This window comes from Tiliqua scincoides, chromosome 1 (genome assembly GCF_035046505.1).
Source record: "Tiliqua scincoides isolate rTilSci1 chromosome 1, rTilSci1.hap2, whole genome shotgun sequence".
Classification (NCBI taxonomy): Eukaryota; Metazoa; Chordata; class Lepidosauria; order Squamata; family Scincidae; genus Tiliqua; species Tiliqua scincoides.
The window spans coordinates 45,178,417-45,195,476 of NC_089821.1; the positions used below are offsets into that span (position 1 = coordinate 45,178,417).

General features: G+C 38.6%; 1 protein-coding gene across 5 annotated transcripts in view; it reads right to left on the bottom strand.

Moving 5' to 3' along the window:
- Positions 1-1,728: 1,728 nt before the first annotated feature.
- FAR1 (fatty acyl-CoA reductase 1) overlaps positions 1,729-17,060 on the bottom strand; it is a 50,388-nt gene continuing 35,056 nt past the window's right edge. For 3 of the 5 annotated variants that reach the window (XM_066638835.1, XM_066638813.1, XM_066638819.1), the window contains exons 9-13: positions 15,601-15,668; positions 12,997-13,168; positions 7,453-7,582; positions 5,363-5,490; positions 1,729-2,553 (exon numbers count right to left, since the gene is read on the bottom strand). In XM_066638835.1, coding sequence (XP_066494932.1) covers positions 2,391-2,553; positions 5,363-5,490; positions 7,453-7,582; positions 12,997-13,168; positions 15,601-15,668 — 661 coding nt within the window. In that variant the 3' untranslated portion in view covers positions 1,729-2,390. Of the gene's footprint in view, positions 2,554-5,362; positions 5,491-7,452; positions 7,583-12,524; positions 12,697-12,996; positions 13,169-15,600; positions 15,669-17,060 lie in introns of all 5 variants that reach the window. The other 2 variants (XM_066638841.1, XM_066638827.1) reach the window with 1 other exon arrangement.

Sequence of the window (17,060 nt, forward strand, 5' to 3'; positions counted from 1 at the left end):
TTTGGTGACACAGCGTGGTGTTATTTGTCTTTTCCATAAGAACACTACCATTCAAATCAAACTGAAAACTTAGAACATGGCAGCTATATTAGAGTCTCATGTGGAAAGTTAGACAACTGTGTCAGTTAACCATAGATTTCTTTTAGTATTATTGATACTAAAAGGTAATTGATAATGGCTTTTTCTCAGTTGCAAACTCTGAGTTAGTAATAAGTTGTTCCAGAAAAACAGTGAGAAAATAAACTCAGTATCTAAGCCTTTAACAATTGCCTCTCTCACCAACTTCAGCCACATGTGCACACATGCAGGAACACATAAGCACACATCCCAACCATGGAAGGTTGTCGAGTTCCAGGCACCTTGTGCAAAAAATGCAAACAACATGCCAAAATACTAAATAAACTTTCAAGTTCAATGAGAAAGAGTTAAGGAGCAGCTGTAACAGATATAGAGCTCAATCCTAACCAACTTTCCAGCACTGAGATAGCCACAATGCAGCCCTATGATAAGGGAAAGAACACTCCCTTACCTTGAGAAAGCCTCCATGATTGCCCCTCCATTGCAGAATACAATTCACGTCCTGTTGGCATGTTTGCATTGGTGCTGGAAAGTTGGTTAGGACTGAGACGATAGTTGGCTGCAATATTCCTACTATAACACCCTTAAATCACAAAACTCACAATTTATTCTATTTTCCATCACCATCACAGCAGTCTCACACACTTCTTAATGTGGTCCTTGACCATGCAACATTCTGCACCTCTGGAAAGATTACATACAAACTTTTCCTTCTTCTTTTTTTTTTTTTTAAAACATCCTGCATTTAAGTACATAATGAGAGGTGTTTAATGAACATCTCTTCAAAGTTAGATACTCACTTACATGAAAGGTTAGCTTTCCACAGTAGCAAACAGACTTTGTATGTGCAATTAAAGTCTATGAAACGTATGTGCTTTGTGTAACTCCTGTATGATTCATTTAGAACTCCTTCACAATTCACCTAGGCATATTCATAAAACATACACAAAAACAGGTACTGTACAAGTTGATAAAGTTTACCACCAACACAGGTATATGGGACTATAGAAAATAAAAGGAATGCTAATGTTAGCACAGAATTGTATGCAATTGAATTTTAAATGACAAGTTTTCAGTTGTAAAGTAGACTTCATTCAAATTTATATTTTTGTAAGGACTCTTGCAAAAAATCATTTTCTCCTGCTAAAGATAAAACTATAAAAGACACTTCATTTAGAATCATTTTTTTTCTTTTGGATAGCCACTATTTCATTAAACTGTGCTGCTTTGTTCAGCATCAAGTGAAGACTTCATAGCATGAGAAATGTTTGAAAATTCAATTTTTAAAATTCTGTGGGTAACAGGAAAAAGTATTTTCCAACTTGAATTATGCTTTGAATCACAAAATTTTTTTTTCAAAAGTTCCCAATTTCCTCAGGGAAACTTTATTGAATGATCCGCAACGATGCATTTCCTTTTATATTTCTTCTAAGGGATGCACTTCTTTCCTCCCTTAACCATGCACACAGTTCATTTAAGCTATGATTCAGAGAAATTTGGGGTACAAATACTGTGTATCAGCTTCAATTTCCTTGTTTAAAAAGCCCAATTTTTAGTTCAATGAGTTTTAAGAAGCAGTTTTGGAGTTCAGGTGCATGCGTACCATAGTCTTTCGAGACTGAAGGTTGCCAATACAATAATACATACATGTACACCTCCCAATGGATTGTGGTCATTAGTTAAATTTCCCCTGGGTCAATATAGATTAGTAGGTGCACTTTCAAGAGTAGACCAAAAAAGGTGTTCAGTTATGAAAGTATAACTTCTTTTACTAGTCTTCATCACACCCTTACAATCACTGGGAAGGAGGTGAGAAGAATAAAAAACAAACAGAAGGTCCAACTCACAATTACTTACAAAAACACATTCCTCATAAAATTAACCAGATATACCCATTGCAAATTAAGAGTCTCAAATAAATAGATCTACCACCTAAGTCAGTAATTTGTTCACCTTAACTAAATGCGCTTATTTGTAATAAAAATTAAGTTTACTATTTTAAGGCAGATTTTAATTCAATGCATTCCAGAATTGCACAGTTACACTGGTCAGTGGCCTAAAGGTTTTCCTCACACAGGGATATTAAATCTGTCTGGATATTTAACCTACATATTTGCCTAAGACAGACTGATCTGGTACCAGCCATATAATCTTCACAGAAATACACAATTAAGCATCACGTGTACTGCAATTCACAATCCAGATCTAATATTTCATGTTTTTACAAAAGACAAGATGAGTAGGTATATTATACGGCTTTGGGCCATTAGACCACCATATGCATAGATGTCCTAATGCTAGAATTGTCATCTTCAATATCTCATAGTGCTAGATGCTCTGAAGTAAGAGAGGAACTTGTAACACAGGCTAACAACAAAATACCAGATGTTTCTTGCCATTTGTGATCTTGCAATGAAAATACGCCATATGAGGATAACAAGCACTGTGTTGAAGCCATACCGTATGTTCCTTAACCTAGAGAAAAATTAAATTAAAAAAATGAGGAACATATACATGGTGATTGGCAGGTAATGCAAGGTAAGAATATAGCAGATCAAACATGGATGGAACGTAAACTGCTCCACTTCTCCCAGCTGACCACATGGGAACATTTTATGATTGTCCACTAAGGATTTGGTTACAAGGTAAGGGACTAACTACTATACTTCGATGGTCTGCATTATGCAATAAGTGAGCAATGCATCAGCAGTAGGAATTTCCTTTAACTTTTGACCCAGAAATTTAACCATAGGTGGAACCTTTAATGCAATGTGCATCCTCAAATGTATGCAATTTTTCCATCATGAAAAGGGATAGGGAATCACACTTAATATGCAGCCAGTTAAATTATTTTCACAAGTATGAAGAAGGAGGTGGGGCTTAATTCATGCTTGGTAAGAATTTTAAAAGAGAACATGGAATGATGGTTTATACTGACCTCAGAAATAAGCGTAGGATTCAAAACTAATAGTCCAATCCTACCTGCTCTGGCCATCATTGCTGTGCCTTGTCTGCTGGTGCTGATTGCCATTAAGCAATCAGCGCCGGTTTAAGAGGCACTCGGGCAGCAAGCTACTCAGCCCGCTTACCAGGGATGCTGAAAGGAAGGCTACAGCCTTCCCGCCAGAAGATCAGACACAGCCTGCCAATTCAGTTAACATGGCAAGAGGGCAGAATGGGAGCCAGGGAGGGTGAAATGGAGTGGTGATGGGGAAAAACGATAGGGTGGGGCGCGAAGGTGGAATGGGGCAGCAATGGGGGTGGGGGATAGGCAGATTAGATCCAGGAAAGGAGTTCAGTATTCACCAAATCCTAACCCTCTTCCAGGACCAAATCCAGTAGCACAGGTCCACTCAGACCTGCACCAGCTATTTGTTAGTGCTGGTCTAAAAAGATCCACCCCACACACAGAGGAGGCTTATCCCTGGGTAAGGGAACAATTCTTCCCTTATGCAGAAGAGACCTACCTATTTTGGCACCACTGCACCAGTGGGAGGGGGCAAAGAATACAACTGGGCTTGAAGATACAAAAAGAACAATGCAACACATAGAGCAGATCTAGTACTTTTACAGAAGTATTAAAGCTTTATGTGGCATTTACTTTCAAAGTCAATCTCCTGCGGAATTCCAGCTTAAACCTTTAAGACCTGAGGAAAAGTGAGTAAGAGAAAATTTATTCTATTGCTTGAGGAAAAAACAATGTAAAATGGAGATATCATAAAAATGAATTTTAATTTTATTCAGGAACACAACTGTAGGCATTTCAAATGCAAGCAGCAAATTCCAAGAGCAATTACACACCCAAGGCCACTGTCCCCTGCTTTCTAGACTCTTTCTGTGAACTAAAATGACAAGGAAGGACTAAGCCCTCCAGGATACCTACCGAGATCAGTCCCTTTCTTTTCAGCTCTTCTTACCCCTTCCCCCAGCCACAGGAGATAACAAATAAAGAAAACAACCCACACAAGACCTTGAGCTCTGACCTTTGTGGTCTCTAAGTCTATTCTGATAGGAGGGATAATTAGAAAACAGTGCAGAAGGCTTAATGTGGCTCACTTGAATTGCTTATACATATAATCTGTTTGCATAATAGAGGTGCTTGGGCTTTTCCAAGTTTTAGAAAAAGCTGATGCATCAATTGAGCAATGTTCTAGGGATAGAAAAGACAAAAAACAAACTGGGCATCTGGATGTTCACTGAAAGTTACTTAAGAACGTGCTAACACAGCGGTTCTCAAACTTTTTAGCACCAGGGTCCATTTTAAAAAAATGATACTCTGTTGGAACCCATCTAGTTTTAAAGTGGATTTTTTTAAGGGTTTACAAGACCCTTTTTAAAAAGGTGATCTAGAATATTTTATTTACTTGCAAGCAATATTTTGTTTGCAAAAAACTCGATCCATTTCTCCTAATGAGGCAGCACTAATGAATAGCCTCGAGGGGCTTAGTTATGTGACCCAGCTTTCATCTACTCCTACTACCTGTCCTTAAGGGGATAAGGGGATAAAAGCATACCAGAAAAAGAGATGTTCAAACGTTTATCTCCCTATATTTATACAAGCTTGCAAAAACAGGAATTTTACTTATCAGGTGAATTCCTGTTCCTGATAGAGGAAGTGCATTCCTAACATATGGGGAACACCCTTGTTCCAGCACAGGAAGGGTCATTAAACAGTAATTAACAGCATCTCCTCCTTACAGGGCTGTTACTAACTGTTACACCAGTTAGTCTTCAGAAATGTAACCATCAACATCCTACAATTCTCCAATTCTGCCTTTGATCTCAAATATTGTTATCAAGCAAACTTTACTTACAATCGTAAGTAAAGATGTGACATCAACTCTAGACCTTTTTTTTTACTCCATCAGAATCACCGGGCTGATACAGAGGTGGTTGGATTGCACTTCCTCTACCAGGAACAGTACATCCAGCCACAGCTCAGCTGTTTGCAAGAAATGCACCAGCTATCCTGCCCTGCAGAAGCTCAGGTCTTTGCAGGGCAGTTAGCAGTTCTGATTTCTGAATAACCTCAGGCCTTGAGGCAATTTAGTTGTCTGGTTTTTCCATCACCTGTGTTTTCCTTGGAGGTTCTGTGGAACCCACTAGAAATTGGGTCGCAACCCACCAAGTGGGTCTGGGCCCAGTTTGAGAAACACTGCACTAGCAAAGAGTGTTTCAAGGGTGTACCAATGACTGTAAACTTAACCAATATGCTCGGTCTACAATGGCCAGCACCAGTAGGAAGTACACAATAAATTAAGCTACATAATAAATATAGTCATACTTATTCAAGTGTTTCCGAGCTGCTGGGAGACCAGACATTTCCTCATTTAGTACGTATTTTTTTGTTCCCATGCAGTAGTTTTCCATATATTCTGCCCAGTGTAGTTGTCGAACATCAAAATTAAATGCCTGTCATAAAAAAAGTTCTTAGCATCAAGGTTAAAGCTATGTCATTATTAAAGCAGAATAATTAAGGCAGCTGCACAACTGATTCATGATATTTTGTTTCAACAAGGGCACAGAATTAGAAATTCATGGCCAACCTAGTTACAGGGGACCCCAATATCCGCAGATCCCATATCCGTAGATTGGGTCCAGACCTCTGGAGGGGCTTCAGAACCTCAGCAGAGGCTGTAGACATCAGTCTGCATCCGTCTACAGCTTCTGCTGGGCTCAGACTGAGCTTTAGAGCTCAAATCATGCGACTTCCGGATTTTCCGTGAAACTGGAAGTCATGTGATTTGAGCTCTAAAGCTCAGTTTGAGCCCAGCAGAGGGTGTGGGTTGATGTCACAGACACTGCTAAGCTCAGAAGCCCCTCTGAAGGCAAGGGGAGGGTAGTCCACGAAATGTGGTGACGTGTATTCGCCCGTATCTACTGTTTCAGCTTTCAGAGTGTGTGTGTGTGTGTGTGTGTTCCGGAATGGAACCCCCACGGATAAGAGGGCACGCCTGTACTTAGATGAATTCCTGAGATAGAAATGAGACAGAGGGACTTATGGTACATAAGAAGAGCCCCACTGGATCAGGCCATAGGTCCATCTAGACCAGCTTTCTGTATCTCACAGTGGCCCACCAGATGCCTCAGGGAGCACTCAAGGTGACAACATCATGTCCCCCTCAGATGCCTTTTTTCTAGACTGGAGAGCCCCAAATGCTGTAGCCTTTCCTCATAAGGGAGCTGCGCCAGCCCAGTAATCATTTTGGTCGCTCTCTTCTGCACCTTTTCCATATTCACTATATCCTTTTTGAGATGTGGCAACCAAAACTGAACGCAATACTCAAGGTGTGGCCTTACCATTAATTGGTCCTTCCCCCAGGGGTCAGTTTAAAAGCTGTTCCTTTTAAACCTTTTTAATGTTATGTGCCAGCAGTCTGGTTCCATTATGGTTCAAATGAAGCCCATCCCTCTTGTACAGGCCCCTGTTTGTCCCAAAACGTTGCCCAGTGCCTAACAAATCTAAACCCCCTCCTCCCGACATCACTGTCTCATCCATGCATTGAGACCCCTGAGCTCCACCTACCTAGCTGGCCCTGCACGTGCAACAGGTAGCACTTCTGAGAATGTTACCTTTGGGGTCCTGGCTTTAAGCTTCCTACCTAGCAGCCTAAATTTGGCCTTGAGACCTCCCGACTACATTTCCCAGCATGGTAGTGGCAATGGGACTTGCCAATATACTGCTTGAAGAGGTAGTCTTGGTCTATTACCATCACCCCTCCCTATACATTTTTAAAAAGCAGCCCTCTAGTTTAGCTGCTCTGATGTCACCTTTGTAGCACCTTCTTCTGTTACATATTAGACATCTTTAGAGTTCTTCCTTTTAAGAATAGTCATCCATCAGAATAACTGTACAATATTTCCACAATGCAAATATGTCTTTCAAATATCTAACATCACTACTATATTTCAGTCCAATTGAATTACTATGAATTTGTCATTATCAAGAGGGATTTTAACTATGTCTGCTGATCTTATATAAAAAGAGATATGAAGGACCTTATAACCTATTTGGATTTGTTGCATTTGTTGGGACAGACCAATACAGCCAAGAATTTTAGCTCTTTAAATTAGAATCTTCTGAAAAGTAAAAGAGTAAGAGCCCAATCCTATGCATGAGACTTATTTCTAAGTCTCATTATAGTCAATGAGGCTTACTGCCAGGTAAGCATGGATAGAATTGCAGCCTAAGGCACTAAGGACAAGGTTATAGTATAAGCACAACTATATGAGGGAAGAAGCAATAAACACACATTTTTTAAAATAAAGACAGCCCCTCTTCTTTAAAAGTGATTCTTGATCTATTTATTCTTTTAAATGCTTTAGATAACACTTCCATTATTGACTATAAATAGCAATGCCAATATTAGTTACCTTTTTGTCTTCAGGACTTAGCTGGTTCATAAGCATGTTGACATTTTCTGTGTTCCAGTCCCAAGAGTTACTGGTGAAGTACTCAAGTAACATCATAGCCTTATGAAGGCGTGTTATTGTTTTCATCATCCTATAGCCCAGGAAAGATTTGTTATTAAAGGAAAGAGACAAACACATGCAAGCATGACTTCTATCCAAATTAATCAGATACAATGCAGCAACACAGAAGCCTCCAGTTTGCCCAACACATAGAAGCACTGAAGTGAATTTAACCTAATTAGAATATTTCTGCATAGCATTTTAAGAAATAGTAAGAAAAATCAGCAAGTGCATTCTTAGACAATTAGGAATATTAGATTTTACATACTGATTTAGAGATAGTAAGAGACAGAAGAAACAGAATCATTTCTAACAGCTGTCAGTCCAAGGTCAAGAGGAAGAAAATGAACTTATAGAACTACTAACTTTAGCATTCTAACTGGATCAAAGCATAGCTCTTGGCTTTAAAGATCTTCATTCTCCCCTCTGCCCCAAACCATTTCTGAGAACAGCTTCACGGAAGGCCAGCTATCGTTTCATATGCTTTTCAGATATTCAGACTACACCTGAGACTTACCTACACCACTCCCTTTTTCTCATTACTCTAGGGACACAAAACAAAAGTAATGCAAGGGCCTTCACTATAAAACAAGCAACTGTGGTCCAAGATCACTAGTTACACCAGCTGATGAAATACAGCACTGCTGGTTCAGACATTTGCTACTTAATATGCAGAAATATTCTGTCAGTATTTACTGTCTATCTAGGGCAATAACCAGTAACTTGCCAGACCACTGTGCATTCTTTCATTAGGATCAACTTGGAAAATGGCTTTCAAAAACGTTAATATATATGAATTTGAACCAAGACGGCATTCAGTGTTCAAATTTTTGTAAAAATGTTTTTCATCTTGAAGGGAAAAATGAGTACTGTTTCATATTCTCTCTGCACACCTGGCCAACAATTCCCAACTGGTCAACTGGTTCCACTGGCTTCAGCTGCTTACCGCACAGAGCAAACAGCTACTTTACATGTCAATTTCCAGCCTGATCCTAATAATGGAAGGCACTGATGGTGAAGAGCAAAGAAGGTGGAGGGAAGGATGGAAAATAAAACCAGCACCAACATGGAACAGCTTTTGGAAAGTTCAATATCAACTTCTTCTGTACCAACTGGGGCCATTTGCCTATACCAAGCAGAATGGCTAAATTCTAGTGTGATAAATCTTTTACATTTTAAAAGAAAGTAAGAACATTTGGCTTTTAGAAGGAAGATAAACACAAAATACAAATAACTAGCTACCAGAAAGACAATACAAGGAATGAAGCCATACAACACTATTTTCCTAGGGGAATTTTAAGAAGAAATTTTAAAGGATCCAGATAGCATCTGAACTAGACTGAGGGAAATTCCACTTCTCACCCATATTATAAAGAGCTTTTGTCAGAGTTTGTCTTCCCACACACTTACAAGCAAAAATAGAAGGACAAAAAATACTGAACATAAACATTTTAGACATTAAAAATAAAATAAAAACCATTACGTTCAAATACTTCGGAACAGAAAATATGCTTAAGAATAGCCACTGTACTCCCTTTCCAACTGAGGAAATCCTCACTTAAGTTCCAAAACTATACTTTCAATTCCTCACTATATTTTCTAAAGAACATAAAAAATAGAACAAAATGAGAACTAGCACTTCCAAGTATTTCTGTTGTGAGAAAAGACCACTGAATTCAGCAAGCTACACCTGTCCTGAAGTTTGTCCTTAAATTCCATCACATCTTGTGTATGTACACACACACACCCTGCTGTACAAGCAAGCGTTACAGAAGAGCAGCTGGTAACCAATGCAATATCACCATAGCTAGCCAAACCAGAATGATACAATGCAGTGATGTATCAATGAGTCAATGCTCGTTGACCAGCCTCATTTATACAGTCAGGTCTACGCAAAACAGTGTGCAATCAGAGCTATGCATACCTATGGAACCAATTTCCAAGAGTAATTCAAAACAATTTTCAGACATTTTACTTGGAAACCTCTGACCATTTCCATACATGTCTTCTATTTATGAATACTGCATGTGGTCTTTTCTTGAAAACACCCATGCATTTCATCTTAGATCTACATCCAGATACTGCTCAAGTTTGAGCATCTAAGTATTGAGCTTATTTTCAACAACGAGTATTGTTCCTTATGCCTTCCACTTTTTCAGTCCTTTTTGTTTCTAGCTTATTTTTAAGACAATAAGCTACTTGTGGAAGAAACCGTTCTATTTTTATCTTTATTAATATGCCTAGTAGACATTGAGTATACGAGCACCAATTTTTTACATAGTGGAACATCTTTAGATGCAAAGTAACAATTCACATCATAAGAAACCTACAAAAAGATTTATAAGTAACACTGTAAACAATTAACACGTATTTTGAAAAAGGTAGGACAAAACCAAATTTGTTGTTTGCAGTATGCATGTGATCTTTACTTCATTCTGATGAGCAGTTCGGACAATCCATTACGGTATCTTTCATAAACAGAACTGTATCCAAAAGATGCCTTGCATGAGGGAAAATTGCTCTACTTTCACAAAGCAGTCCCCCACCAGTTGTTAAGAATTCCCAGAACCTGCTGCAAATCCCTGCACTTTATCCTATACTATTCCGGTAGGGTCCCCAATGCCCAAGAAAAAAGTTTTCATATGGGGGGCATGGACAGCAGAACGTGTATCTGGAACAAAAGCACTGTGTCCAAAACATCTAGGAAAAGTGAAGAGGGTATCAAGTGCTAGGCCTAGGAAGCAAAGTATACCTAAAGCACCATTTGCCCTCCACTCTCTTCACAGCCTTTTGTGGTCTGTTTGATGGAAAGCAGAAGGGGTCTGAGATATGGCAAAGCTGTCACAGTATCCCTGGAGTTCATCCCATGATATACTGCTTCTTCCATTGGATGTCAAAGGAAGTGAGCAGTGGATGGAATAGAGGTTGAGACATAGCCATGATGCTGGTTCAGTGCCCCCTATCTACAGGTTGCCAGAGCTTTTCTTCTTTCTGGAGCATTTTTCTTTGCCTAGTCAAAGAAGATTAAATCAATTCTAATTTGCTCCTTGTGACCGTAAGTGAAGATGTGGTAGGCAAGCCCCAGGGAAGACAATTCCATAAATGGGATACCAGTACCAACTTCTATTGGGGGAAGGTAGTTTTTGACCTCACAATGAGCATTCACCCCATGGTAGATGTTAGGAGTTCAGACAAGCCAAATTCTTCTTTACTCCCTTTCCTTTCCCCTAACCCAACTAATACCACAACATTCTGTAGGTTCTGGAAGTCATTGAAAACAGATCTTTGTTGGGTCTTTAGTTTTTTTAAAGAACCAATTTTTAGATTTCCAAACCAATATATTTCTGCAAACCAGTAGAATCTCTGGTAGCATGCAAAAGCTACTATCTTATTTTCAGGTTACTCAGGTTTTTTTTAGCTTGACAGATACAGGACAACTCACGTTTGATATCAGAGGGAAAGAGGCAAGATACAAACACAGAAAAAATTAAAATAAAGGATGTTTATATACCAATAGAAAATATGCACGAGACATTGCCTGGAAAGCCATATTATCAGTAACTACCCAAAGCCACTGCCTAGCTGTCTTACTTCACAATAAGTACTTTGCCTGGAACACTTGTTGGCCTATCATGCTCTTCAGCAAATAAGATGGTAAAAGGTGAACTGGATTAATCTAGGTAAGAGTAACCTAGAAAGGCCAATTCTAGTTCTAGCTGTAGCAGCAGCAGCAGCAGCAGCAGCAAGCAAGCATGCCTATCACATACTATCAGACATTAGTGGCTGGTACTTGACTGATAAAATTAAGGAATTTGTAGTAATAGGTTATAATAACTTGCAATTACAAACAAAACTAAAAAGATAAATAATGTTAAACTCAAGTACCTAAAATAAATTCATCATGAAATGTACGTAGCTGACAAGATCTTTTAAACGCAATTAAATAAAGCAAAATCCTTGGGAGTTAGCGCATCTCAGCTTCAGTATGCAACAAGGAAAAAAGTAACAGAGCTGGTGCTTCCTGCCCTAAAGTGTCGTAAGGATACTTTCTGCGACATGTATTAGAAATTTAATATGAATTACGAGTTTGGCATGGAGACAGCCAACTCCAGCAAGGATGAGGGCATTGTAAATACTCACCCTTCTTCCACTCTGCACAGCAATAGAGTGGAAAACAACTACTTAAAATCAAGCAAGAAATAAAGAGTAATTTGTGCATACCAATTTCTAATCCTTGGTCAGATATGCTGATACTACAGGAAAAGTTTGGCATGTTTCATATTAGCTCTCATGAATGAAAAAGACACACTGAAAATATGTCTAGATCCATTCCATATTTTTAAATTATCTTTTAAAGAGTAAGGGTACTGCTTCCCTTTCTCCTCTTTCCCAAATGCTATTCACACTGTGAAAAGAACAAGAGATGACAATTCTTCTGCCCCATCAGATATCACTGAGTGTACTGATTCAGTGTGAACACCAATTCTGTAAAAGAAAGTTCAAGAACTGACATTTTTTAAACTTTTAGAATGAAATTTTAGTTATGCAACTTTTGATTAAAGTAAATTTGCTTAATTTAAGAAAAATGTAGCCAGAAGAATTATAAGCTGAATGATGATGAGATACAATGTGTACTACGTGACCTGCATCTTCCATTACAAAAAAATAAATGTCCATGATGATTTTTGTGTCTCTTCTATCCCCCTCCCCAACCTGTCCACTTCAGCTTATAATTTCAATAACATTGCTAGAGTAAGGTTATTTCAAGCACTTAGTTACTCTCTGGGATTGCTAGATTTGTTGTAACAAACAAACTTCAAGCAACCACTAAGACCCAAGAAATATCCAGCTCTTTTAATGTTATTGTTGATTATTTTGTTAGTAAATCTACGGAAGAAGCTCATGCCATTGATCTATACTGCTACCAAGCCTCCATGATCTTTCCAGCAAAAAATTAGCCCTCTCCTTCTTACCACGGTTTCTGACCTGTCAACCTGAGAACAACATCGTATAACAACGCAGGAAGTATGTGACCGACTGTTGTCCAATACTGATGTAAAAGGGGGTTGGACTGAAGTTTAATATTGGGACGCCTTATTGCTTGTTCTAAAGGATTCCTCTTGAAGATCAAATTTACGTAACACTCTGTAGGAAAAATAAGGGTCAAAATGTTTTGAGAAGTTCTTGTTTAAAGAATGAGCCTATAGTTAGGTAGCAAATTCAAACTGCCCCAGACATCTTGACTAATTAGATATATAATACACTACCCAGACTTCACCTATTTTCATTGTTGCCAGAAACTGATAACTTGAACTCGAACACCTTCTAGAATTTAAAAAGGAACATTCTATCATAGTTACAAAGAGAAAAAACTTCACATGTTACTGTGTAAACATGGCTTTGTACAACAGAAGAGGAACACAAGACAGAGCTAGTCACCATTACCTTGGGCTTCTTCCTGTAATCCTGAGGTAGATATCATACAGGAATGCTGGGGCCTTATGGCTTACAGCAATCCAGTAATGATATAAAAGGTGATTGGAGGTTAGATTTACATTGGGCCGTCTGAAGGCCTGTTCGAGAGGATTCCTCTTGAAAGTGGATATTACATGGTATTCTAAGAAAGAAAAGTTGTGTAATAGCTTTGATAATAACCATGTAAAATGTAATGGAATTCCATGGACATTACAACATACAATACTAGTCTAACTGAATTAAAGCATAAATCCTATGCATCCTTAATTAACAACGTTAAAATGTTGGTTTTCATCTTAAGGAGCACCTCTCAGAGGACTTTTTACTTTATTGTCCCACTCAGTTTCTTCTTTTATTTTGTATTCTTGCTACTCTTCTTTCCTACTTAATTATTAAGTTTGTGTTTGTAAATAATTGAAAATAGAGCTACATAGGCCAACATAACTCTATAATCGTAATACGTATGTTACATTACAGATACTGAACCTATTTTGAAATTAGTTCAGATATACACACACAGGTTAAACTGAACAAATGGTTTGTTATAATGTATTCTAGATTCTGAGCCTGCAGGCTTGGACTAGGAACCTCTAATGGCTTATCCCAGTTCCCAAATCAGTCAAAATAAATGATTCTGTTTGAAAAAAAATATTTCTATTGCAAAAGAAAATCTTCCAGAAGTGGATGAGGATTTATGAGCACAAAAAAAGAAAACTAAAAATACAGAAGTGTCAATAGTTTCATCCTTAGCAATGGTGTGATCTTGATACATGAACTCACACAAAGAACATTTCAATAATGCAGAAAAAATGTTGCTGTAATTTGCCTTCTGCTCTCAACATTTTGAGTGGACAAGGGCAAAAAAGTGGTGAGGGGCAAGTAAGGACACATGCGAGTTAAGTGCATAGAAAGACACTTTAAAAAGAACCTGCAATTCTCTTTAATTCATATGTACGGAGAAAAAACTGGAATGAGAATATGCCTACAGTGAATACTTCACAGGCCTAGGAACTTTCAGAAAATCAGAAACTTGAATAAGTTTTCCGAATTAGCTTGGTTTTAAAAATGTTTGGATGGCAGGGGAGGGAAAGAATGGGAATTCTGGTGCTGCCACAAGCCCTCCCGTTAGCTTGTGTGTATCAGTCCAATACAACTGAATACAATGCAGGTCTTTTACTCCCAAAAATGATGCATGTAGACATCATACTAGCTCTGAAGCACTATTTTCAGCACTGACACCTACAAAGAATCCTTGTTCTGCACTTTACTGCTGACCACTATAGTTCAGTGCAATTGTTGTTCCAGTGACAAATAAAAGCAGGGATGCGAGTATGCTGTGCTACCATGCATGAGTATGCACCAATGCAATCTATTTTGTGAAAAAGTGCAACTTGTATAAGATATGGAAATTAAATTTTCAGAACATATTTTATATATTCTACAATGTTCACCATTTTGCATAATTTAAATTAGTTCTCCTAGTCATGGAAAGAACAGCAAGCAACTATGCAAGGCATGAAGCTCTGCCCTCAATCTTATTCAATCACCACTGGCATTCAAGATTGCAGCAGGCATTGCCCACACTCTTTGAAGCATATCTTTTGAGCCATAAGGGGTAGAAACATTTTAACCTCCCCTGGAACACATCCTGCCCCTGCCATCGTAATGGGTTTTTCTACGATTTGGCACAGGCAACAAGACAGAGGAACTTTAAGCTGCATGAAAATAGCAGAGAGAGCAGCATCTAGAAAGACAGGTAAACTCAGCAGAGACTATGGAAGACAAGGGACTTAAATTCTTGTCTCCCTTAATTGACAGGTGATGGGATATGGCTACCCTCTCTTTAGTGTTGGCTTATCCATCATGTGGGGGTTGGGTGGGAGATAATCTAATTAGTCTACTGCTGAGGGCTGGTGGTTAGTGCACTAGGGATCTCTTATAAGGGAAAGTGACTGTGTAATTCGATCATGCCTGAAGTAAGCCTCACTAAGGTCAGTGGAACCTATTCCCAAGTGGGCACAGGGTTGCAGCCTAGGAGTATCGCATTATTATTGCCTCACCCAACTCTTTTTAGAGATGGCAAACTGATTTTTTCCCTGCCTTTTTGTCACTGGTGTTTTTGGATCATATGATTTTTTTTTTTAAACTACCCTGAAATCCTTTTTTTGGACAAAAAGCAATATATAACTTGGTTAATAACATTCTCATTATAAATTACAGTACACTTACACAGCCTCAGATAAAACAAGTTGTTTCTTACTCCTCAGATGCTGTGATGCCCAAGTGTCTCAACTGCACTTTAAAATGTTTCTGGCAAAACAATTATTTCCCCATGAGGCCAACAGTTCTATGACACTGTTAAGAGAGTGGTCTGGAATAGACACAGAAATCTATGAAGAGAACTGAAGGGATGCTTACTTCTGAAGTGACTTCTGTGAGGAACCAGGGTTACACAGCACAGTTGAGATGGATTGGTGCTCTACTTAAAATATGCTCTAAGCTAAAACTTATTTGATATAGGACTAACAATTCACAAACATTATTAAAGCATTAATTTAAAAAAATTAAGCATACCAACTTCACCCCAATGGAAGGGATTGGTGCCTCCAGTTGTACAGTTGTACACCACAATATTTCTTGGTCTGAAAAACAAAAATTATTAAAGTTGAAGTTTTCTATGTCCCCTTTCCTCTAAACACGAAAGACCATTTATATAATTTTTTTTAAAAGCTAACATGATAAAACTAGCAACTTAAAAATTATAACAACCTCAATAATAGTAATAGAAAGCAGCAGATAAATGTTCTATACTACAAACTTATTTTCAGAAACAATACTAAACCTTAACTATGCATCTAAGAGTAATTTGGGATGTTCCAGGGGACTGACAAGAGAAGGAAGTATGACTGCCCCCCTTTCCTTGTGCTGGCAAGGAAGCACAGGATATTCTTCTGTTGCTTCTCTGGAACTTGTGAATAACTTTCAAAGTAACTAGGACCATATCACAGCAATCCTCATCTGGGAAGATAAGCCAACATTAAATCTGCAGGGTTCTGGCACTATAGCGTCCAGAAAGTTAGGATCCAATGCAATGTGTCACCTCTGAAGCTAGGGAGATTCATACAGAAGGTGCTGCTCTATGATAATAGAGGGACAAGTTATGTGAGGCTTTAAAGTATCCTAAAATGTACTTGGGAGCAAGTGTTGTTTCTGTTCCCTTAGACCCATTGACTATTCTCTTTAAACCCAATAATAAAACAAACTAAATCCTGTGATGCAAGAGGTCTTCCAGGAAGGAATGCAACTACAAAACTAGATGCAACAGGGAAAGTGCATCTCTGGTCAATGATCTCACTTTAGCAACTAAAAGTAAGATACTGAGGAGCACAACTAGAGTGAAAACAATTCCTTCTGAGGGGTCTCACAGATGTTTAATGTAACAAGAAATGTAAGAAAAGGGATCCCAGGATCATATCCCACCCTTTACCAGTTCAAATTGTTTTTAACATACTTTAAGAATCCTGATTAAGACAGACTGATCACAGCCACATACAAGTGCTAAATAAGGTAGATGGAGAGGTGAGGGAGGAAATTCATACTAGAGAAGCATGTGGGGCTCAGGGTGCCTTTCAAGGAAGCTGGCATGCAACTAATCTTGTGCTAACAGAAAAAGGCTAAGCATCAGCATTTGTTAGCCTGTTGGCAGTAGGCAAAGAGCAAGGATAGCTGCCACCAGGATGAAGACACCTTTCCTCACAACACTATGAGAGGCAGAGAGTGGGTACAGTAAAAATGCTGTTCACAAGAACGAGAAGAGGGCAAGGTAAAAGCAAAGAAAGAATCTACAGACACTGCTGAAAAGGACCTATGTGAACCAAGTCCTCAACTTGCTGCTAAAACTCAAGAGAACAAACTACTATGGCTACAGATCAATCTGCCAGAATTAAAATTCCTCATCACCTCAGCAACTGTATTGTGGACTGCCACTCAGAGGCCTCAGGTACAGAGTTACTTTATAAAGGGAGACAGACTGG